The following is a 23,623-nucleotide window of genomic DNA, read 5'->3' on the forward strand; positions in this document are numbered from 1 at the left end:
TTCTCCTTCGTGGGAAATGGTTATTTTAACTGCTGGGCAGCTGCTTAGCGGAGCCCATGGTTGCTGCCTGTTAAAAGAAGCTATTAGGACTTTAAATGTATATCCCAGACATTTCCGAACAATGAGTACAACACTGTGTACAAGCCATAGCCCAACTTGCATGATGTTAAATTCTGAGATCTTTATAAAAGTTATGAGAGCTCAAAACTCTTTTATACAGTGACACAGAAATGTTGATCAAATATGAAAGGAATGATTGGTTTAAGCTTTAGGTTTACCTTCTAAACTCATTTAATGATTGGCAGTGACGTGAATTTTGTACGGAAGCCCAAAGCGGACGTGGTACGTATAAACTTTTTTCTGATGGTTTTCTCGAGATAAGGAGTTCATTTACCGATGGTTTTTAGAGATCACGAGATGACTATCTTTTCTTAAATGCTCATGATCAGTTTCTCAGTGTTCTTAAAGCCTTTCCAAGAACGGACTCAAGCTGAAAATGTCAGATTTTGGAGAACCTGACATAGATCAACGCATCAGATTTTACTTCACAGGCTGAAATTGCAATTTGTTTGTCTTGTAGAGATAACTTTCATATCGGCCCGCGTCATTTAAGGAGACGCTGGCTCGACTGCAGCTCAATAGGCTTTTACACCTGAGTGATCCTGCTGATACAGTCGACTTAATCAGTGACCAGCTGAGGGGACCAGGCTGTCTCCATGGTTACCTAATGATGCATGAGAGGTGCCGTTATCGTTTTCTCTGTGATAACGAGATCAATAACTCGTTATCTCGGGAAAACGATAACGGCATGATTGGTGTGTGTTAAACCTGATTCCTGATTTGCTTTGTGCTTTTTCACAGCAGAATTGTTACAGAAACGCTCCACATTCCATGTTGGATTCATAGGCTACTTTATTCAGTTATCAATGAAAGGGGGGTAAAGATGGGTACACCTTTACCAGAAATACATATAAACACATATAAACAGGGGCGACTGGGGAGAAAAAGTGGCCTCGAGAACCATCGGTAAATTAACTCGTTATATCTTGAGAAAACCATCAAAAAAAAGTTTATACGTACCATGTCCGCTCTGGGCTTCCGTAATTTTGAGCAGGGGTGCCCAAACCTTTTCATCTTACTCGGTCTACTAAGACTCGCTTTGCTTTCCCAATAAGTACTTTTTGTTCTTTTTATAGTTTGAAAAAACTCTTGTAGATGTGGCCACATCATTTTATTATTCCTACTACAATAAACTTAAATCTTAAATGAGGAATATTTAAAACGGAGTGTCTATTTGCACCCCTGGTACAAATAGCCTTGGCCACACAGCTGAGCTATTCACACCCCGTGACATAACACCAAAATAAAAGCTGCTGGCTTGCACAAAAAAACATGGCGGACATCCGTTTTTTCGTCATCAGAAAGTGAAGAATACTGCTAGGTTTCGGCACTAATATTCGTTCCAATTAAAAACTAGATGGAAACATTGTGTTTTATTTTCATAATCGATGTTCAGTGAACACATTACAACCGTCAGTTTGTTAGTTTTTAGAAATTTCGCGATCATGACGTTCAGCTATATTAACTATAAAGTTACCTGCACACCACAGATATGTTATAGGATCAACTAGCGTAGTGGTAAGCGATTTGGGTAAAGATGTAGGAGTCCCGGGTTCGATTCTTGCCCGATGCGTTTTGGCAGTGAGAAGTGATAGTGCGCATACCAACGTCTCTGCAGAGAAGGCGCGCAATTTTAAAAACAATTCAGTTCTCAAACGGAAGTTTTGATTGCAACAATTAGCTAGTGCACCATGGTGTAAATAGCACACTTTGCTATAAATAGCATACATTATTCTGAATGTCTATTAGCACCCCTGGTACAATAGTCTTACACTATTCACACCACTGATCTATAAAGAAGGTTCTTTATAGATCTGTGATTCTTCACACCCCGTGAATTACCACCAAAAACACCTTACTCGTGAGCACAAAGGCCATTGCGGACATTCGTTTTTTCTTCATCAGAAAGCGAAGAATTCTGATGGCACTAATATCTTTTTAAATTGAAATATAGATGTCTTTCTTAACTCTTAGCTGAGGACATCTCTGGCCTAATGGATAGCGACGTAATCCTCCATACGGGAGACAGTGGTTCAACTAGCTATCATTTCATGCTAAATCACCTCTCCCATTTTTCGTTAAGCTTAAAGTTATGATTATTAGCTATATAACCAAGCAACCATGAAACAAAACTTTAGCTGCCATTTCAGTTTATTTTTTCATAATCATCCTTGGGTTCAATTTGAATGCGAGTAGTAGATCGAGATATCTTATGCCCTGTTGCTTGAAGCATGTACCTTTGACCTCCGGCATTGATATCCCTTTATTGATCACCTCACGTTTGGATAGAAAGTCCATGTTTTGAGAAATGTTTCCATTTTCGCGATCAAGATCAAATATGTGTAGAGGAAGAGAGGCATTTTTTTTTAAATTTAGGTGCACGAGTGCTCCTGAAAAAAAGTTAGCGTAGAGCCCTGGTCAGAGGCATTTTGGCGCCGGTTTTGGAGAGGCTAAACTATTTGAAGTTACCCCGGTGCATACACTTCTAATTGCACCGGGGTACATATAGCATACACTTCTAATTGCACCAGACGGGGTATCAATAGAACACATTGCTGAGTGCACCAGGGTACAATCAGCATACAGTGCTAATTGTACCAGGGGTGCAAATAGTCTTACCCTATTTAAAAACTTTGTTTCATACACAGTCTAATGGCGGCTAAGACATTTTCAGAGGATATCGTTGCTGTTTTTAAGACATTTAAGCTCCAAAAGATGATCTTTAATCCAAGATCAAAGATGACTCTTTTAAATGTCTCTTAATCCGGGTTTGTGGAGCTTTAGTAGAAGCTTTGCATGAGAAAAATTGTCCTCTGCCACTTCGGTTTTAAGCATTATTTCTTCATCCGCTCAGTTTTTATGTTCAGTGCACCCCCCATCTCTGCCTGAATGCTCTTATTTTTCTACTTTATCACCTCCCAGCTCTAACTGTTTTGTTTGTGTTTTTTTTTTTTTTTAAACCTGTCAGGTCTGCCGGAGTCGCTGAGCGTTTATTTCACAGGTAAATACTTCATCTATCTATATTTTGAGAGGAGGAAGAGAATGAGGCAGTTTGTCTCCTTGGTCCTTGTTTCCCCTCTCTCACCACCTTTTCCTCTTCCAACCAGCTTTCCCCTCCATCATCCGTCTCATCATCCTCCTCACCCCCTTTTCCATGTTTAACTTTCTCCTCCTGTCGTCTCCACTCTTCATTCCTCCTCATATTTCCCGTCATCACTGTCACACTCTTATCTCATTACTTCCTCACACTTTACCCCCCAGTCTTCTTTTTTTTATTTGTTTTATTCATAGTTCCCCTCTGGGACGGATATATCAACTCTATCTCATCTCTTTCCTATACCCCCTTTTTTTCTATTCCCATTTTTTGGTCCACCCTGTCCGCCTTTAATTGAATTCTCTCCTGTTGTGACACTTTTATTTCTCTCCACTCATTCCTTGCTCCTTTTTAATGCCCTCACTTTCTCCTTTTGCCTCCTTTTGCCTCCTTTCCTGTCCCCTTAATCCCTTTCTGACCACTTTGAGTTTCATCTTTCTCTTCCTTCTTGCTGTCCTCCTGCTTCCCTTCCTGTTTTTTTGTCTCTTTAATCTTCACCATAAACGTCCTTTTCGCTCCCTTCGCCCATTTTTTTTCGACTATTTTCTTTGCTCTCAGGTTCATCTCCATTTTCCCATTTTCTTTTTCACCTTAGATTCTTCTTCTTTCCAGTTACTCTTTGTTTTCACTTCCCCACTGATCCAGCTCAACTGGGCCCTCGGATCATTGGGGATTCTCTATTCTGGCTCTTTAACCTGCCGATGAATTCGAGTCCTCTCTGCTTGCAGCACAGTTGATAAAGTGCTGCTGCACTCTGTCTTCAACAGGATGGTTTGGAAAGTCGTTAATGTGTTCAGGGTGTTCAGATGTGTCACTAAAGTGCTTTTCACCTCAGTTCACACACACACAGACACACACAGCTGTCTGTTTCTTTTATCCTCCATATATTCTGCTTCAGTTCAAACTGAAGCAGAACAAAGGGCCCTAAGGGGCCCTCAGAAAGCAAACAGCAAAGTTTAACAGCAGTCATCAGGATACATCCACTGGTCTACAACACAGTACAATTGTGAGTTTTTTGAGAATTGTTTCTTCCTCACTGTAGCTCATGTAAATGTTAGGATGACACTTTATATTTCGGAGTGTTTGTCAGATAAAACAAGCAACTTTAAGATAAGATATACTGTTGGTTATTTTTTCTTATTTTCTAAAATGTCAAATTAGTGCTTTATCCTCTTTTTTTCAAATCAAATCAAATCAAACAATTGATCAACACTTTGAAATAATTAAGACAACTTTTTTCGAGGGCTGGGCAGCGATTAAAAAATTTTAATCTAATCACATGATTTCCCTGATTAATCATGATTAATCGCATTTGTACACAAAATTAAAAAAATGAATTCAAAAGTAGTGTATAGCTTTTAGCATTTATTTTGAATGTGCTGCCATATGGATGAAAGTTTCATAACATTTGTTGTGCAAACACACTTTTAACATCAGCATCTTTCTGTAGTTTTTATGTAGAAGCCTCGCTCCACTGTCTGTTTCCTTGAATGACTTGCTGCTATCAGTTGTGTGTTTTGCCTTTAAGTGATATTTTAGACTGGAACTACTACGCTGAGAAGACAATTCAACTTGGCAGTGTTTACAGATGACTTTGGTTCTGTCGACTCCGCCGTCTGGAAGAACTTTAAAATGGAAATGGCCGAGTAAAAGTTCCGTACCCTTCTCCATGTTTGGTGGATCCGCTGATTACTTTCTTTTCCGATTCCGCAGCAGACAGCAACAGACTTTTACAAAATAAAAGCCTGTGAGCTACAGACTTTAACAATAATAAAATAAATAATAAAATCTGCGTTAATGCGCGATTAAAAAAAATTATTGGCGTAAATAATTAACGAGTTAATGCGATAATAACGAGTTAACTCGCCCAGCCCTACTTTTTTCTTTTTTGACCAATGCGTTTCGCCTTGTGGTTTCCTTCAGAGATCATAAAACACTCAAAAAACAGCGTTTAAATATGACGAGAACGAAGGAGAAACAAGTTCAGAGCTACCAATCAAATACATCCATAACGATGTGTTGACCAATGGGCACTTAAAGTTGTGGGTTAGATGGTTTCTCACTTTTCAAGGTGTAAGTTTAATCAGAGATTATTCTTTGATTTGTCAAAGGAGTCTCTGAATTCAAAGTGAAATCTCTGAATTCAAAGTGAAAAGAAAAAGTAGGATTAATAAAGGACAACAGAAAAGCATCCACAAAATGTCACCATGAAAACTACAGAATTCAGCTCAGGAGTTTGCTTGGGTGTCGTCCGGTAAATCATACAGGGACTTTTCGGGACACTGCGATGTCAATATTTCCCTGCATGATTAAAGATTATAATGCACGACATGCAGTGGACATCACATCAAAGTATAAGAGCTTAATTAGAGCAGAAATCAAACAGAAATGCCAGACACGGGGAGAATATCTCACTATAATTAATACCTCTGCCTTAACTCCCTCCTCCTCCTCCTCTTTTAAAGCTACTCAGAGTTTATTGATTCCTTTGAGATGCTTTGATTTAGTTCTGTTCTGTTCATCCACTGTAAAAAAGAAAACATCGATTTTGTTTTGATTTTGAAAATGCCGTCCTGGTGTTTCTATTTTTCCTCACTGAGTCGTGTTATTTTGTTAGTGCTCAGATCATTTCATGTTTACTTTCCCTGAGTCTGGCAGTGTTTCTCTTCTGGTTGATTACATCGACCTTCAGGTTTCCTTTTTTCCTTTTCCTCATTTTTGGGTCTTCTTGTCATCTTGCCTCTTGTGGCGTTTATTACATGTTAGGACTTTTTGTTTGCTTGTAAAACTTTGGATTAAAGCTCATCTTTGTTTAAGACACTCACATCTTCTGTCATTGAACTGAAATCTCTCTTCATAGACATTACACCAACAGTATGCAAATATTTAAGCTTTAAAAAAGATAAAAACCTGGCCTTAATTCAGATTATTTAATCTAAAGAAATCCTGATTGATTTTGTTTCTACACCTGCACCTGATAACTGCCTCCCTTCATCTTTTTTTTTTCTCTATAAGTCATTTGTGAATGCAACGTTGAGTTAAAAATCCTGCCAAAATGTATTTTTATGGATTACTACTGTTGGCATTTTTAATGCTCTCTTCATCTATAGATATTCAATGTTTGTGGCATTTATGAAGATTGAATGATTTGGTCTGTGGAGATGACTTTTTAAAAGCTGGTTAAATTAGTTGCTTTTCGCTTCATCTGTGTTTTCTGTGTCTTCTCACGTTATCTGCATAATTTTCTGTCTCTCCTTGCGTGTGTCCCACAGTGTCTGATGGTGAACACACCACTCCCGAAATGGACTTTGCTGTCCTGTTACTTTCAAACCATCAGCAGCCGCCGGTGTTTCAGGTTCTGGACCCGCTGCTGGAGGTCAGGCTGGGAGGACGAGCCACCATAGGTAACACAATGGCGTATGAACACACTCAAACAACAAACTGCACACTTTAAATGTGACCAGAAGAGTCTGCGGAGCCTGAAGAATGAGGTTCCCTGAAGTAATGTGAGGCAAAACTACACACAGCCATTAAAGAATGAATGATTTCTATTTATTTTGCTTAACTTGTATGACAACTCTTTATCCCCGTGGTGTGTGTGTGTGTGTGTGTGTGTGCAGGTGGTCAGCAGCTGGCAGTAAGCGACGCTGACACGGCTCCAGATGAACTGGAGTTCGAGCTGGTGGAAGCTCCCATCCATGGAGAGCTGATTAAGACTGACGACAGCACAAACACCCGCATGACTAACGGTAAAACGATTTTCATTTTTCAGAGCCCACCGCCATCTTTTTGGCACGTCTATTTTTATTAGTAATGAATTAAATGTAATCGCAAACTATACAAATTGAGAGCAAACAGCTTTTAAAGAGACCAAGCAGCATGCTCGTGCTAAAACTTCAATCAATTAATCAAACCTCTCAGACATTATAGGCACATCGAAAAAGAAAAAGGATTCAGATGAACAGATGCGGTCATAGGACACACAGACCCACGCACGCCTTCTTTTTCTCCTCAGGTGACATCTTCACCTTCAACGACGTCACTCGCAACGTTCTCCTCTACCGCCACGCCGGCCTCTCCGATCAGGACGACACCATCTCCTTCTCAGTTAGCGATGGGATCTCCATGGCAACCACAGCGGTGCAGGTGGTGGTACTGGGCGACGGTGGAGACGGGCCACAGCGGGACCCTGCAGCCACGTTCTCACTGGAAGTGGGCAAGAAAAGCAGCACCATCATCACGCGCTCGCACCTGGCTTACACCGTGAGTGAGACGTGCTTTTACAAACTGAAATGTGTTGAGTCGAAATGGGACTCTGAGTTATTTTTCCATGAGACTGTTTCATTTGTGGTTTTGGGGATTTTGTTGAGTCCAGAAAACATATTCCAACAAATTGCTGTGTGCCAGCACTCCAGCACACATCTCTGTGTGTTTCCCTGTGATCATGACCAGAACCTGCACAGGTCCACACTTTGCACGTGAAGCAGCTCCAACATGTGTTCTTACCAAACAAACTGAAATCTGAATAAATGCAATAACAAGGACTGAAACATTTTTGCAATAATCACGACCTCAATGTGAAATGTGCAATATTAAAATACATATACTGCATCAATGTTTGCCTTCACCATATTTATAATCCCACCATTAGAAATGTATATATTCAATTCATTTTTATTTATATAGCGCCAAATACAACGAATGTCATCTCAAGGCACTTAGATAATAAAGTATATATATCTTTTTCTACTATATTTATAACTGTTACTACTCGACACTTTATTTTATTCATTGTCATTGTCTGCCTGTTTTTCTTGAGTGGCAACAAATTTTCGTTGTAGGAATATAATAACAAATAAAAATCCTTGAGAGAGACGCATTGAGTGTCTGTCTCTGCAGACGTATCGTCAGCAGAGAGACCAACGCTGGAAAGAGCTGCACACATGCAGAAATCTGATTTGTATTACTTATATTTTTTCATTATGGGCTTATGAGACATGAGGGAGGACTTATCTTGTACCTTTATTTCCACACATGCGCGTCTTCATGAACCTGCAGCACGACTACAGCTCCTATAGCAAAGACAAATTCACTATAATAGCCTTTTGTTTTTGTTGATTGTGTATCTCATTCTAATCTCAAGGATATTCTCTCAAATCAAACTCTTTTTGTTGTTGTAAGTACAAATTGTTCATGCACAAGCATGCTGTTTCCATGGTCAGTAGCATTCACATGAAAGTCAGATGCAAGACTTGGAGTTATGATTATAAACCTTCTAATCTGATCTGTATTTAATTGGAATTTAACAATGTGGCTGGTGATGTGAACATGCCTAAGCTTGGCACTGCTTTGATGCAAAAAAACATGTCAAACCACAGCGAAATATTGGTTGCACTCCAGTTATCTGATTGTTTTACCAACTGTTATATTTCAAGAAAGGTCTTTAGTGAAGCCTGGCAGGTTGCCTAGCAGCTAACTTGTTCTTTTCTATTTGGATCAGCTGAAGTGACGACCTCATAACTGCAGCTTGTAATTATTTGAGACCGTGAACAGCACTTAGATCACAGTTCCTGTAAAATTTGGGCTCACACAACCACTTAAGTCCTGATTGGAAGCAATCAGCCTGTTTGCACCTTTCAGCTCCAGCTCTGTTCTGTCGTCCTATTTCCCAAAAGAAAAAATATTGCATCACAAACAGCCCTAATTTTTAAGCTTAATCAATGCCATGGAGACGATTTGTATTTGGACTGCATGTGCGATTGCAACAGCCACAGTGAAGTGCACTTTATTTTCTTGATTAGGATAACACATCCCCAGATGATCAGATTAGCATCCAGTTGGTGTCGCTGCCAATGTACGGCGTCCTCACCAGGAGCCTGTCCCACGAGGATCCACAGGAGCTGAAGGAGTACTCGTCATTCACCATGGAGGACATCAACATGCACAGGATCAGGTACAAGTTACAAAAGGCTCTTCTGACAACAGTGAGAGGGTTTAGATGCCACAGGCACGGTAAAAGGTCTCAAATGGAACTGAACAACCGGTCAAATTATTCAAATCTAAGTTTGTGATGAGTCTGTTCATGAGCAAATGTCCTGATAAGTTTAGAGGGCTACGTTTCTCCAAACAGCCAAACTTTAAAATGATTCCACTGTGAGTTTTGAATTGTTTTACTTAGCTTCCATGTCAGCCTATCTCTGTAGAGTTTCAGAGTCTTTTGATGGTTTAAATGCTATTTCAGAGTCTTACCGTATAAAACCAACTGCTTTAAACCGAAATTGACTTCCAAATACCCTGAGTCATTCCAGAACTCATTGTTTTATAAGAGCCTTTTTCATCTTCACGGAGGTATCCATCTGCATCACTCTCAGCTCCCACAAATGGGCTTTTTTTTTCAAAGCATGCGGACAGAAGTGCAGACGCTCTGGAGATGGCTCGATGCCTCGATTGAATGCTGATTGGTTGAGAGTCAACTAGAGCTGGCTCGAGCCAGCAGGGGCCGACGACAACCAATTTCACAAAAAAAGAGGATAAAGCACTAAAAACCGTCCAACCAAGCAAAAAGAAAAAGTGCAGCTATCAGACACACTGGGAAAGACTTTATCTTTATTTTTTCTTGGTTTCACTGCATCACAGTGACAATGGCTGTGTTCGAAACCGCCTACTACTCCCACTACTCCTACTAACTTTAACTTTTTTTAAGTTCCCGGATGCGTACTAGATTCGCCGAAATGTTGGGTATGCATCATGAGGTTACTTGTCATACTTAAACTACCCAAGATGCAACATAACGTGACGTCGCCGATCGTCATTTCCTGTCAAAACGGCAGTTTCAAGCTAGCTACAACGAGGGTAGGTTCACTTCCTGTTTTCAAAACAAAAGCACCAATTGTATCGTAATGGCTAGCTTTAGTAGCGCCGAATTCGTGGGAACAAAATTGTAAATAGCCGGTATTTTGTCAGATTTTCAACACGTTGGGGATCTAAACGACTACTTTCTCGCCTGAAAATGTTTCAAATGTTGCTAAAGTTATATATTTACAGAGTTTAGAGCTTAAGCGAAATCAGCTTCAGGCCGGCTGATTTCGGCTCGGGCAGGAGCGAGATGCATTGTGGGTAAACGCTCTGCATACTGTCTGATCGATGACTATGCCGTTTGCAAGTATGTAGTATGTAGTAGGCGGTTTCGAACACAGCCAATGTTCATCCTGTAAAGCTAAAGGACCAACAACAACAACAACAACAACAACAACACACAAGAGTAGCCCACAGCTCAGACTGTTCAACATATTTCTGATCCTGCCCCCAAGTGGCAGCAAACACTATAACATGTAGACGGAAAGAGCGAACGGAGATCTTTTTTGAAACCCCAAATTCACAAAAAGGAAAAATGTGTTTTTGCTGCACAAGAGTTTTATGTTAACACACAGCTCAAGTATCATCAAGATATTTAAGCCTCTATGAAAGTGGCTGCTTGGAAGGAGAAGTGGGGTTTTGATTACTCTCTGAAAGAGATAAAACAGCATCGACGGTTCTCCGCACTGTAGTTGCAGTCCTGATTAATTTTTCTCATTGCATTCTGAGTCAGCAGGGATCATTCTACTTATGCAGGAAAGGAAGAGGTGAAGGCTTGCAGTCATTTTTCTTTCCTTCAACCTCGTGTTTCTTCTCCCAAGATGAGAGCTTGTGCATTTACCAGTAGAAAGTGAGAGAACAAATGAATGAACTGGAAGTCTTTTATTAGCCCTTCCCCTCTTACATTCAGTGATTGAGCCTGTTGGCATAAGCAATGCCAATTAGCAGAGCTCTAACATTACCTGCAAGTGGTGGTAAAGTCCCCCAAGAGAGGTGCTGAAATGGAACAGAAGCATTCACGTGTTAAGTGCCTCATTTCCATGGTGCAGGCTCTGAGTAGCTCCAGCGCATGACGATCTCTGGGCTCAGACAAACGGTTTGGTTTGGTTTAGTTTGGACTCTTTGGTGCTGCTGCTTATACAAACAAGAGTCGGAAACTGTTGTGAGATTTCAACGGGATTAGAGGAGATTTATTGTTTTGTCTTTTTTAGAGCTTTGTGGAGATTAGCAGCTGTATGCTGCAGGGGGTGCTCAACCAAAGCTTTTACATCCAAGCACTCAACACATAATCACAAACTTCTGTAACAATTAAAAGAGAATTATTGTATGAAATGAAAAGGTAACTTTGGGAAATTAGGAACCTTTGCGATTTATACAAATCCAAGCATTTTCTCTTTCTGCAGGTACATCACTTCAGTAGAGACGGGAAGTCAGCCGGTTACTGACATCTTCTACTTTTTTGTTCTTGATGAAGAAAACAATCGCCTTGACAATGAGATGTGCACAATCACCATCACCTCTACGCCTAAACAGCCACCAGTGGTCACTGTACGTAGTGGCATCGAGGTAAATTTTAAAGTGGTCCTGAGCAGCAGTTATCCTAACGTTTAGATGGTCTTTATAAAGTTGTCTTTGGACATCCTGCCTTCAAAGAAATGTATTGTTTTTTTTTTTAGTTTGATCAATCATTTAACACTAACCTAGGAATATTTCAAGCATAACAAAGCACCCAACCCAAAGGCTGAACCAGTGTGTCTTGGGACACTTTGTTTCTAGTAGCCTGTAACAAACACACTCGCAAATAATCTTTAGATTAATCTAGTCTGCAGCAACAAGGGGATTCCCAAAGAGCTGTTAGCTGAAAACTTGGCATATCTCAGCATGGTGTGCAGTGTGTCCTTAAAAGACTGCGGAAACTGGACAAGTGGAGGACAAAAGAAGAAGTGTCAGGCCTAAAGAACTATCTACAGCAGATGAACAGAATCTGAAAGTGATGTCCTTAAGAAAGAGGAAAAAATCCAGCAAAGACCTGACACAGGAGCTGAGAGATGCATCTGGACCTTCAGCTGATCCATCTGCTGTTGGCCCAAGCCTCATCAGAAACGGGCTCCATGGAAGGGTGGCTGTCAAGAAGCCGTTCTTAAGGAAGGGAAACAGGGAGAAAAGGCTGAGCTGTGCCAAAGGACACAAGAAGTGGGCTGAAAATCAGTGGCAGCAGGTCTGATGGAGGGATGAATCCTCCCCAGAAGCCGGACAAAGGACAACAAAAGGCAGCCGACATCCAAAGAAGAGCTTTGGGATATCCTTCAAGAAGCCTGGAGAACTATTCCTGAAGACTTCTTACAGAAAGGACAGAAAGCTCGTCTGAGAGGGTTCAGGCTGTGTTGGAGAATAAAGGAGCTCAGAGCAGATATTCACTTTCTGGCTCATTCAAATTGTGCAAGCTCTGTTTTTGCCTTATATACTTTATTTCATGTTATGTTAACACAAGTTTCAATCAATGACTCAGGATTGACCTACACACATGGCTGGTTTTTATTTTTTATTTTTTGGGCTGATTCAATTTGCATTATCAAAACAATCCTATCAGTTAATCAACAAATATTTTTTCATTTATTGGTCTTGAAGCTGAATGCTTACTTTTGTAAAACTGAACAGATGGACATGAACAGATGAATCTGGGGAGTTCTCTGTCTTACTTCCTTATGAAATACCCATTTGATGTTTCTTCACATGGTCACTTAACATCCATTGGTCTCCTTGTTTTTCTGCATTTTTCTCCATTTCTATTTTCTCTTCTTTAGCAAACAAAATTGTAGACAAAATCATTAATGGAATGACAAAACGCTAAGAAATTTGCCAGAACTGCAAGTACATTTTCAGGGTCACAAATAAACAATGCAATGAGATAAACTGGTCTGTTTACCAAACGTCTCATCAATTCAGCCAGAATTTCTTCAAATATTTTCCAGATATTCAAAGAAACTGTTTTCATACTTATTTCATTTTAAAATAGAATCAATTTGATGTATCAAATCAGTTTGTTTATTAAAGAATCTGTGCGTTTTACATTGCTTACAGTAACTATAAAGTAAATTCAAACATGAGAACTAAAAGCTGATTCAATGCTGAATTGACTTCTTCATGCTTTACAAAGCTTCCCTAAAATTCTTTGCTGTTTCGTTAACGTTCTTGTTTAGGTCCAGGAAGGTGGTCGTGTGCAGCTATCTACCAATCACATCATAGTGTCAGATGTGGACACGCCCAGGAGAGATCTGCTGGTCTGGCTCGTCAGTCCTCCTAAATATGGTTTCATTGAAAACACCAACAGAGGTGAGTTTTAGATTTCCAAATGAGGAAAGATATTGCAGAAAAGGGAATCCATTTTTCTTTTTTTCCCCTGTAACCAACTGAATAAGTGTGATTCTTTCTTTTTGTCGGTGCGCATCCCATCTCTTGCCCGGAATAATTTTCACATTTGTTTTTATGTTACATTCAAACAATGCCGGCTGAATTCCCTGTAGTGACGATTCCATCTGTCACAGCTTAACTATGCTGTGCATTAGGGCTGCCAGATAGCCTGCTACAGATGGAGCAGGTTCTGATATGCAGAATGGATGGATGTCAAAAGCAAATACCAAAAAAGGGTGTTTGCATATAGAATATGTAACTGTTAGACTTTCACTGAATGTATTCCTGTTCGGAGTTATCTTCCAGGATGCCGGCTACTTGCAGGGGGTGGAATACATTAGCAAAATGCTACCGTTCAAGTGCAATAATTAAGTCCACCCACCTCCTCTGTGGGTGCTTACACGTTGTGACTGAGGTTTTTTAAAAAATGTGGTGGAAAGCTCCAGAGGAAGCATGTACTTTAAACACAAAGATTCATTTTTTTTCTTTGAGGGTCATTCAATCCCTCAGCTAAACTTCAAGGTTCACATCAAATACTTCATTGAAGAAATGTAAATGATAACCTCTACTGGGACATATTGGGACCTTGCAAGTTGTTAGTTATGCATTTTTAAAGTTGAGCATGTGGAGCTAAATTTGATTATTTCTGAGAGTATTTCTTAGCCTTATAAGTTACTATTTTTTGCTCTGGAATTATTTCACCCTGAATGTCTCCCCATGAGCCCACATAATAAGAATAACAATAAGTAATAAATAACTGAAAAGTTATTGCTGAGTGAGTGCGGTTACATGGCACTGAAAGGATCAGATAATTGGCTAAATTACAATAGGAATGAGTTGAGCAAGGGTAATTATCCTTGGATATACATGGCGGTAAATGAATTGGATCACAAATCAGAATCGGAATCAGAATTACTTTATTAATCCCTTGCGGGAAATTCCTTTTCTGCAGTGCACTCGTTTACAGAAAAAAAGATTAAGTCAGGAAATACAATAGCGCAAAATAAATATAATACAATAAGACAAAATAAGATAAAGGAAAGATAAAGCAAAATTACAACCCCATACAGTAAAATAAGATTACACCCCTCCCATATTAACAGTGTAAAAATAAGATATAAGAATAAGATAAAGAAAATCTCAGTATATACAATAAACAGTATTTACAATGCTGCTCATTACCTAATTATTATTATTGCACATGACTGGGTTATTGCACATAGTGAAGTAATTAAATAAATAAATAATAAATAAAGCATGTCATACTCCGATACGATAGGTGGCGCTGTACCCATTTCAACTATTGCTAATAGAGCCACTTCCTGTTGATCCCTTCAACACCAAACTCAGGCATTCAAGAAAATGGCGAACGCAGAGCAAGATGAAGCTACGTCCCTCTACATTTGGTCTGTGATGAGCTGCTTGTTGCACAAACTCGACCCCGGGAAAAAATCTGGAGCATGCGCAGAACGCAAAGTCTGATTCACCACGAGCTTCAGCGTCTACAAGAAGGTTTAGTGTGACTTTCAACCGAGTTATCTCAGGGTTTTAATGCGACTGCGAGTAACTCGATACGATCCAATCTCTTGTCAGATTAAGGTGTCTACTTGAACTTAATAAATCAAATCAAATTTATTTGTATAGCACATTTCATGTACAAACAGTTCAAAGTGCTTTACATAAAATAAAAGCATTGCAGCAGGGAGTGGAAGAAGCTTTAAAAATACATAAAAGAATATAAAGAGAAACAAATAAAATCATTTAAAAGAATTTAAAAACAGGCAACAGTCTAGATAAGTTAAAAGATATTTCATGCATAGACACATGAGAACAGAAATGTTTTTAACCTGGATTTAAGAATGATCTCAGTTTTGTCTTCATTTAATTGTAGAAAATTCTCTCTCATCCAGGTGTTTACTTCCTCCAGACACTGACACAGAACGTCAGCTGGGCTGCAGTCGCCTGGTGACAGAGACACATAAAGTTGTGTATCGTCTGCATAACTGTGATAATTGATGTTAAAATTCTGCAATATCTGACCCAAAGGGAGCATATACAAGTTAAACAGAAGAGGTCCAAGAATTGACCCCTGGGGGACTCCACAAGTCATGGCCACTCGCTCAGATTCATAGCTGCCAATAGTAACAAAATAACTCCGGCCTTCTAAGTAGGACCTGAACCAGTTAAGGACCGCTCCAGAAAGTCCAACCCAGTTTTCCAGCCTGTGCAACAGGATTCTGTGATCTACAGTATCAAACGCAGCGCTAAGGTCCAACAGAACCAGGACTGAAACATTACCAGAATCAGTATTCAACCTAATGTCGTTTAACACTTTGACCAGAGCTGTTTCAGTGCTGTGATGACGTCTGAAGCCTGATTGAAACTTATCAAGACTTCCACTTTCATTCAGAAAGTCGTTGAGCTGGTTAAATACAACTTTCTCAATAATCTTGGATATAAAAGAGAGGTTAGAGACAGGTCTGTAGTTGTTCATCATAGAGGCGTCTAGAGTTCTCTTCTTTAGGAGTGGCTTAATGGCAGCTGTCTTTAGTGACTTGGGAAAAATGCCTGATGCCAGTGAGCTGTTAACTATTCGTAGGAGATCACTTTCTACTGAGGTAAAAACAGTTTTTAAAAAGTCGGATGGTATTATGTCCAGAGAACAAGATGTTGATTTCAGCTGCCGAACTGTTTCCTCTAGGATTTTTAAATTAACAATATTAAATTTTGACATAACGTCAGAGTTATTTCTAGGTTTTAGACACAGATTAGTTTTCTTGTTTGTCTTTGTTGCGTTAATGTTTTGTCTAATTGTTTTGATTTTTTGGCTAAAAAAGTGGGTAAATTCGTTGCATTTCTCAGTGGAGAGGAGGTCTGGGTTTGACTGTTTAGGAGGATTTGTGAGTTTTTCAACCATAGCAAACAGAGTTCGAGACTTGTTAACATTCTTATTAATCATTTCAGATAAATGCAGCTGTCTGGCCTTGCACAGCTCATTGTTATAACTACGCAGGCTTTCTTTGTATAGCTCATAGTGAATCTGAAGCTTTGTTTTCCTCCATTTACGTTCAGCTTTCCTGCATTCTCTTTTCAGATTTTTGACCGTAGTGGTGTTTCTCCATGGGGTTTTCTGTTTGATCAAGGTGCTCTTGATTCTTATCGGTGCAACAGCTTCCATTACATTAAAAACTTTCAAGTTAAAATGATCCAGCATTCCTTCAACCGACTCTGCGCTCATTGTTGGTAACATAACTATGGCCTCCCTAAACTGAGCACTTGTTTTCTCATTGATGTACCTCTTCTTAACTGAGAAGCTGGTTGTTTGAACATTCTGAGTAATATGTAAATCAAATAAAATACAAAAATGGTCAGACAAGGCCAAATCAGTAACAACAACAGAAGAAATATCAACACCTTTAGAAATGACCAGGTCCAGAATGTGACCTCGAAGGTGGGTAGGTTCTGTTACATGCTGCCACAAACCAAACATGTCCAGCACAGAAGAAAATTCTTTGGCAGTACCATCCGTCATATTATCCATGTGAATGTTAAAATCCCCGGTCAAGATAAAATGGTTCAAATCAGTCGAAATAACAGACAATAATTCAGAAAAATCATCAATAAAACTTGCACAGTATCCTGGAGATCTGTAAATGATTAAGAACAGGATTTTAGGAACACCCTTTAAAATAAAACTCAGATATTCAAAAGAAGTGAATTCCCCAAATGAGATATCTTTACACTGGAATGTATCTTTAAATAAGGCAGCCTCCCCCCCACCTTTCCTCCCATTTCGGCATTTATCCATAAAACTAAAGTCTTATTGTAATTTAGCCAATTATCTGATCCTTTCAGTGCCATATAACCCCACTGACTCAGTTGTACAGTAATCTAATTAAGCACATGAAGTAGTTTTTAGAATTATGAATTATTTCTAAATGTTCTGCATTTTTTTTTTTACCTCCTTGTCATATCTGGTTATTTGGTCCTTAAAAAACAGATAAATAAATGAAAAAAAACAGCTCATAGGTCTGATGAGACTACTGCTTTATAGCTGTAGAGAAAAACATTATTATCTGAGAATTTAGAAATGTTGTATAAAAAAAGATTTCTCAGTGCTGCTGTGTTGGAGAAAGCATGCCAAGCTCAGAGTAGAGCCACTGTTCCTCGGCTGATGAGGTTTGGGCCTCCTGATTGCCTCCCTTTGGAGATTTTTTTGGACATCTTCTATTGGGAGGAGGCCGGATTTATATATCCCACCTGGCCTGGGAATGCCTCGGGATCCCCCAGAAGAAGCTGGAGAGCGTCGCTAGGGAGAGGGATATGTCTGGCCTTGGATAAGCTGAAGATAATGGCTGGGAGGATAACAGATTGTTTCCCAAAGTTTTACCCTAAATCAAACGCAAGAAATACACACACTAAGGTGTGTATGAGAATAAATGTTTAGATTCGTATCAGTTGTGTCATTTTACTTGGATTTAACGAAGGATAAACATTATGCAGTCAGACATTCACAACATCTGCTATTGTAGATAAGCAGCTGGCACTGATCTCGTCTCTCCACATCCCAGCTGAGTGTCCTTTATGGCTGCTGGAGCTCAGGGACGGTCTTTGGGGAGTCACTGGGTTGCATGGAAAGCCAGTCTCTGTCATCTTCAGTGTGTGAGCAACAAAAGCTAATGTGACAGGTTTATTGTTGGCATGCAGATGCATCTCAGCGCACAAGGCACTCACCCACATCCTGCGCGTTTGCATGACCACATCACAATTAAACATAAAAATACACAATATCTGCACAACTGCATATACACCCACACATACATGGCCAAAAAATGGCTGTTCCAGTAACACGAGGGATTTACATTTGACTGATTAGAAAAGAAACAAGTGCACACGTACAGGGAAATATTAAAGACATTCTCTGATTGAACAGATTATTTTAAGTATTGATAACAAAAGTTTGTCTCAGAACTCTACAAAAAACACCTTTTATCCTTTTATGAGTAGAGAGTTTTGCCTAAGCTAATGTAACAAGGGTTAATTTGGCTGTGTATAATTCCACAAAATTATTGTTTTTAATTGTTTTTATGACCTTTATAAGACTAGTTAGGTGGAACTTTTGTTTTCTTTTTCGGTTTCTGTACATTCTTTTATGGGGGAGCAACATCTGTGACAAAAGACACGGTCCCGCCTAAACTCTTCCTCTTTTTTCTGATGTTCGGTGAGGAAAGGTTGGAAAACAAAAAAAGACCTTCAAAAGAGCAGCGGTGTGGTCTCCATTCGTTCTAACCTTAACACAACGCAGGGGTTTCATACCGGTTACACTAAATTACCACACGAGACAAAAATGAGCCATTTTCTGCGTGTGTTTGAATCCCTGGGAAGAGTTTTCTTCAACATTTCCAGGGGATGATCCACATCGATCCAAACCAACCTTTTTTCTTCAAGCCGCTGACCTGCCTTTTGTGTTCTCAGTAATACTAAATCTGCAGAGGAGGAAGCGACAGTTTGTTCCCCGTGTCGCTCAGTACTCAGTTCCCCACACAACCCGGAGCAAACCCAGATCCTACATTATTCAGTGGTATGGTTCATACTGCTTAAAGCTGCCGTAAAACAGCTCACGGAGGAGTATTTGCTTATTCATGTTTCTGTGCTTTCTATCAAACAGAAGGCAGCAAGGTTTACAGTAAACTTTCAAAATAAAGTCTCATAAGTTCTAAAAGATGTTGAAAATATGTCTTTTCACCGTAAAATGACACACTTTCAGGATTAAGCTCTCTCTTTGCTTCAGGTTTTGGAGCAACATAATTGATCTATCTTTCACTGGTTTTGTGTAATCAGTGACAGAGATCTCGACAGTGTTACTTCTCTGATTGGTTCTGAAATCAGCAGATCTAACGTGATGTTTGAGAACAGAGCACAGAAGACTTCCTCCTGTATCCGCAGATAATTTCACACTCTGATTGCTATCCTGCATGGATTCCTGCTCAGACACACAACCCTCCCTCACCATTTCACAGGCAGACGATACAGACTTGACGCGATTCATTGTTTAGCCCGAAACACACATTATATAAACACAAGTGCACAAATCATCTGTTCCCTGCAGAGCTCTGACTCAGCTCACTGTGGAGTCATGCGTCTCCTTTGAGGAAGATGCTTACGATTTGCCTCAAACTTCAGAGAAATCGAAGCTGAATTTCTACATTCACCACTAGCTCGAGCTAGCTCAGCGCCAGGAGTGCCAGCTCACATCATTACCCCCAAATGGGCTTTTTTTGGGAGCATAATATGGAGCTGTAAAGGTCTTGGCGCATCATTCAGGCACCCAAACTGCCACTCAGTTCAGGCTTAAGAAAAGTAAGAAAAAGACTGAGTTTGGTGTCACTGCAGCTCCCAGGTGTAAGCAGCTGGTTGTTCGTATCAGTGTGGTAATTACTGCAGACTGCTGTTTTAATGTTAGGTCGCAGCTGGAGAAAAGGACAAGTGAGATCAGTTTATGGACTCTCGCTTTGCTGATTTACACAGAAGCAGCTTCTGTATTGCTGTCTGTAACTGTAACTGTGACATCTTCATTTTCTCTTTCTAACAGCTATTCTTTCTCTTCTTCCATCATGCAGGAGGCTCATTTGGCGGCTCACGAGTTGTCACCCCAGATGTGCCTTTTTCTGTGGAGGACCTGACATCCGACCACATCTTCTACGTCCAGGACAACAAGCGTAAACCTCAAACCAGGCAGGACGTCTTTAGCCTCCACATCAGCGACGGACACAGTCAGACAGAAGCTTTTAATGTGGAAATAAACATCCGGGTGAGTTTTAAAGCTGTGTAACAATTCAAGGAATGTGATATGATATTCAAATGAGAAATGGAACTGAGAATCATTGTTTTAATTACTTTATAATGAGCAATTAGTTGCACCCTTGTTACAACATTGTGTTACCAAAGTAGTTCAAAAGAGACAAAACAAAACTCAGTTTTTTCCAACCCATACTTTGATTTAATTAGATTTGATTTAAGCCTGCAACTTATTCTGAGAGGTCTTAAATCTTTTTTTAATGCCAGAATGAATTTATACATTCTTGTAGTTAATTTAGGAGGCGTTTCCTCTGTTTTTGTTTTTTTTAAGGTTGTGATCTTTCATAGACTGAGCCATACTTTAAATCTACATTTTTTTTATCTCATACTGTAGCTGAAGTTAAGCATCTCTCTTTTTCCTCGTTACTTTTTAACCTTAAAAACTTTAAAACTAAGGCCTACACCTGCCAAAAATCAGTTTTTCAAATCTAGCTCTGTGCAAAAGTCTTGAGACCCGCCTTATTTCTTTATATTTTGCTTCCAAGGAGCCAGACATTTGGAGTTTTGAGCAATAGTTCTCAAGGCTTTCTGAAGTTTTAGTACATTAGTTGTGCTAGATAATTTTCAGGGGAATGTGTTTTTTGTTTAGTTTTCTAAGCCGCACTGACCTATGAATCATGCAGTGAAGCACTGAAAAAGCACCTTTCTCAGAGTTTGAGCATCAGCAAATAACCCATTTTAAATTGGGTTCCAATAAATCTTTAGGCGTTCACTCCCAGCCTGTCAAAAGTGTAAAATACCAAAGATAGCACAGTTTGACACACATGAAATGATGATATAATTACATGCACCAGTAAGGGGATTCCCAAATAGCTATTGGCTGAAAACTTGGGCATTTCTCAGCATGGTGTGCTCTTAAAACATCTTGGGAATCTGGATTAATGGAGGACAAAAGAAGTGCCAGGCCTATAAAAAAGTATCGTTTGTTCGTGTGATATTTTTTTAATGGTGTTTAGAAATTCTTCTGAAAGTGCTCACTGCTGTGACACTAAGTTTAAGCATTAAACTTTCTTCCTTCACTGCTTGAAAAAACCTAATCTTCCCTGTTGGTGAGCGGCTTCGTGTCTGCCTTATCGAGGCAGAGGACCATCTCCCTGTCTGCCACTGTGGCTGCAAACGGAAGGAGGCACAGACACAAGCGTTACATCAGTTAAGGGATGCACTTCATGGGGGAGTCGAAACAAACTTCTAGAAGTGTTAGTATTTATGGGTTTAGTTCATTTATGAAGAAAGACTTCAGTAGGTTTAAGGAAAAAGTTTGTATTATCTATGTTATCTAGAAACTTACACGTTCAAAAATAAAAATTGCCTGTCTTGAGGATTCATCAAAAAGTAAGGCAAAAAAAAAAAAGTTTTTGGTTCACTTTCTCTGTCAGAAATACAGTTCAATTGGAGACGCACTGCTCATAAACCTCCATCCCTGATCTGTATGAGTCTTCAGCTCTGCCCTTAAGCTGCCCTGGTTCTTTTTCCCCTCAACATAAGCACACTCAGTCTCCAAATCCATCACTTAAGCCCGTCTTAAGGCTTGAGTTGAATTGATGAGGCTGTCAGAGAGCTGTAACATTTGCCCGAGTCTGTCTTCAGGTTAGCTGTGCAGATCAGATCTCCCTGCAGTAGGTGAATATTTCTGTATATTTTATAGCAGAATGGTTATTGAAATGCATTTCAATGCTTGAGGGACATTTCAAAAGAAGGCTTGACTGTCTGAGCGACGCATACACGCTGCGTTTGTTTGAGTAAAAACAAGTTTTCTGCTAAAATCCTCCCCGTCGCAGCAGAGTAAAGAGGACAGAGAGCCGATTGTGTCCGTCAGCAGCATCTATGTGGAGGACACGTCCGGTGTCGTCATCACCAACTCATCTCTCAGCGTCCACGACGAGGACACACCGGAGAACGAGATCCTCTTCACCATCATCAGGATTCCCACCTATGGTGAGCACAGAAATGCTACTCAGGCTCATTGTGTTTGCACACCTAACTGTGGCTAACACCTCACCTGCAGCAACCTCCACCTTACCGACTTTCAGCTGACTGAAAATATTTAAGCCACTTCGACTCAAAGCACCACAGAACATACGGGTGAACTGAATCCCTCTAAAGCAGATTATTGTGAACGCAGACATTTTCCAGCGAGGTTTTAAGGCAGAATGTAGAGCAGGGCAAAAGCAGCACACTGAACTCAGAGTTTACTCTACAGCCTGGATAAAAATGTCCCTCAAACCTTCATGCTTTTTCGCTCTTTTCACGTGGAATCTCTGAGACACGAGCTAAATTACTGGTAAATTACTAAAATCCAATAATAACTTCAATTTGTAACCTGTTTTTTGGGAACCTATTTAACAGACCAAAGAAATTAATTTCAGCCTCTTCACTGACCAACTTCATTGCATTTAGAAAATATGAATACATTTCTCATTGATTTTAGGGAACACAATCAGAGTTGGGACAGAGGCATTTAGCACCGTCTTACAGGCCGATTATCATCATGATCCTGAGACAGATCTGGATTGCTGTCAGGAATGCTAGATTTTTTACTGCATTTTAAAAATGTTTGCAATTTTGCTGGAAATGGGGGTGTGTGTACCGTATACATTTAAATGATTAAGGATCTTGCTGTGGCAGGGAAAACATTTACACAGACAGTTTTTTTTTGTATAAACCTTCCAATCAATCTTAAAGAAATAGATTTATGGTCAAATTTTGCTTTAAAATTACTAATGAATAAAACTAATTGGGTTAGCTTGCAGTACTCTTTAACTTTATTTATTGGGGCTGGTCAAGGAAACTCGTTATTATCGCGTTAACGCATTGATTATTTTACGGCGATAATTATTTCATCACGTATTAACACATGTTTTTTTTGTTTTTTAATTAAAAAAAAAATTTTGGGGGGGGGCTTTTGTGCCTTTAATGGATAAGAAAGTTCAGAGAGACAGGAAGCAGGGGGCAGAGAGAGGGGGAACGACACGCAGCACAGGGATGTCCAATTCAGGACTCGAACCGGGGCCAGCTGCAGTGAGGACTATAGCCGCTTGTACATGGGGCGCCTGCTCAACCCACTACACCAAAAACCACCCGTTTTATAGGCTTTTTTTTTTGTAAAAGTCTGTTGCTGTCTGCTGCGGAACCGGAAAAGAAAGTAATCGGCGGATCCACCAAACATGGAGAAGGGTACGGAACTTTTACTCGGCCATTTTCATTTTAAAGTTCTTCCAGACGGCGGAGTCGACAGAACCAAAGTCATCTGTAAACTCTGCCAAGTTGAATTGTCTTCTCAGCGTA

The 23,623-nt window shown here is 39.8% G+C and overlaps 1 protein-coding gene across 1 annotated transcript in view; it reads left to right on the forward strand.

Annotated features, from left to right (window-relative positions):
- fras1 (Fraser extracellular matrix complex subunit 1) overlaps positions 1–23,623 on the forward strand; it is a 286,644-nt gene that overhangs the window by 221,443 nt on the left and 41,578 nt on the right. The window contains exons 34-42 of the mRNA XM_075467236.1: positions 3,089–3,121; positions 6,487–6,618; positions 6,835–6,963; positions 7,230–7,477; positions 9,016–9,167; positions 11,473–11,635; positions 13,270–13,402; positions 20,101–20,291; positions 22,117–22,273. Of these exons, the coding sequence (XP_075323351.1) occupies positions 3,089–3,121; positions 6,487–6,618; positions 6,835–6,963; positions 7,230–7,477; positions 9,016–9,167; positions 11,473–11,635; positions 13,270–13,402; positions 20,101–20,291; positions 22,117–22,273 (1,338 nt within the window). The remainder of the gene's footprint in view (positions 1–3,088; positions 3,122–6,486; positions 6,619–6,834; positions 6,964–7,229; positions 7,478–9,015; positions 9,168–11,472; positions 11,636–13,269; positions 13,403–20,100; positions 20,292–22,116; positions 22,274–23,623) is intronic.

Source organism: Odontesthes bonariensis, chromosome 6, assembly GCF_027942865.1.
Source record: "Odontesthes bonariensis isolate fOdoBon6 chromosome 6, fOdoBon6.hap1, whole genome shotgun sequence".
NCBI lineage: Eukaryota > Metazoa > Chordata > Actinopteri > Atheriniformes > Atherinopsidae > Odontesthes > Odontesthes bonariensis.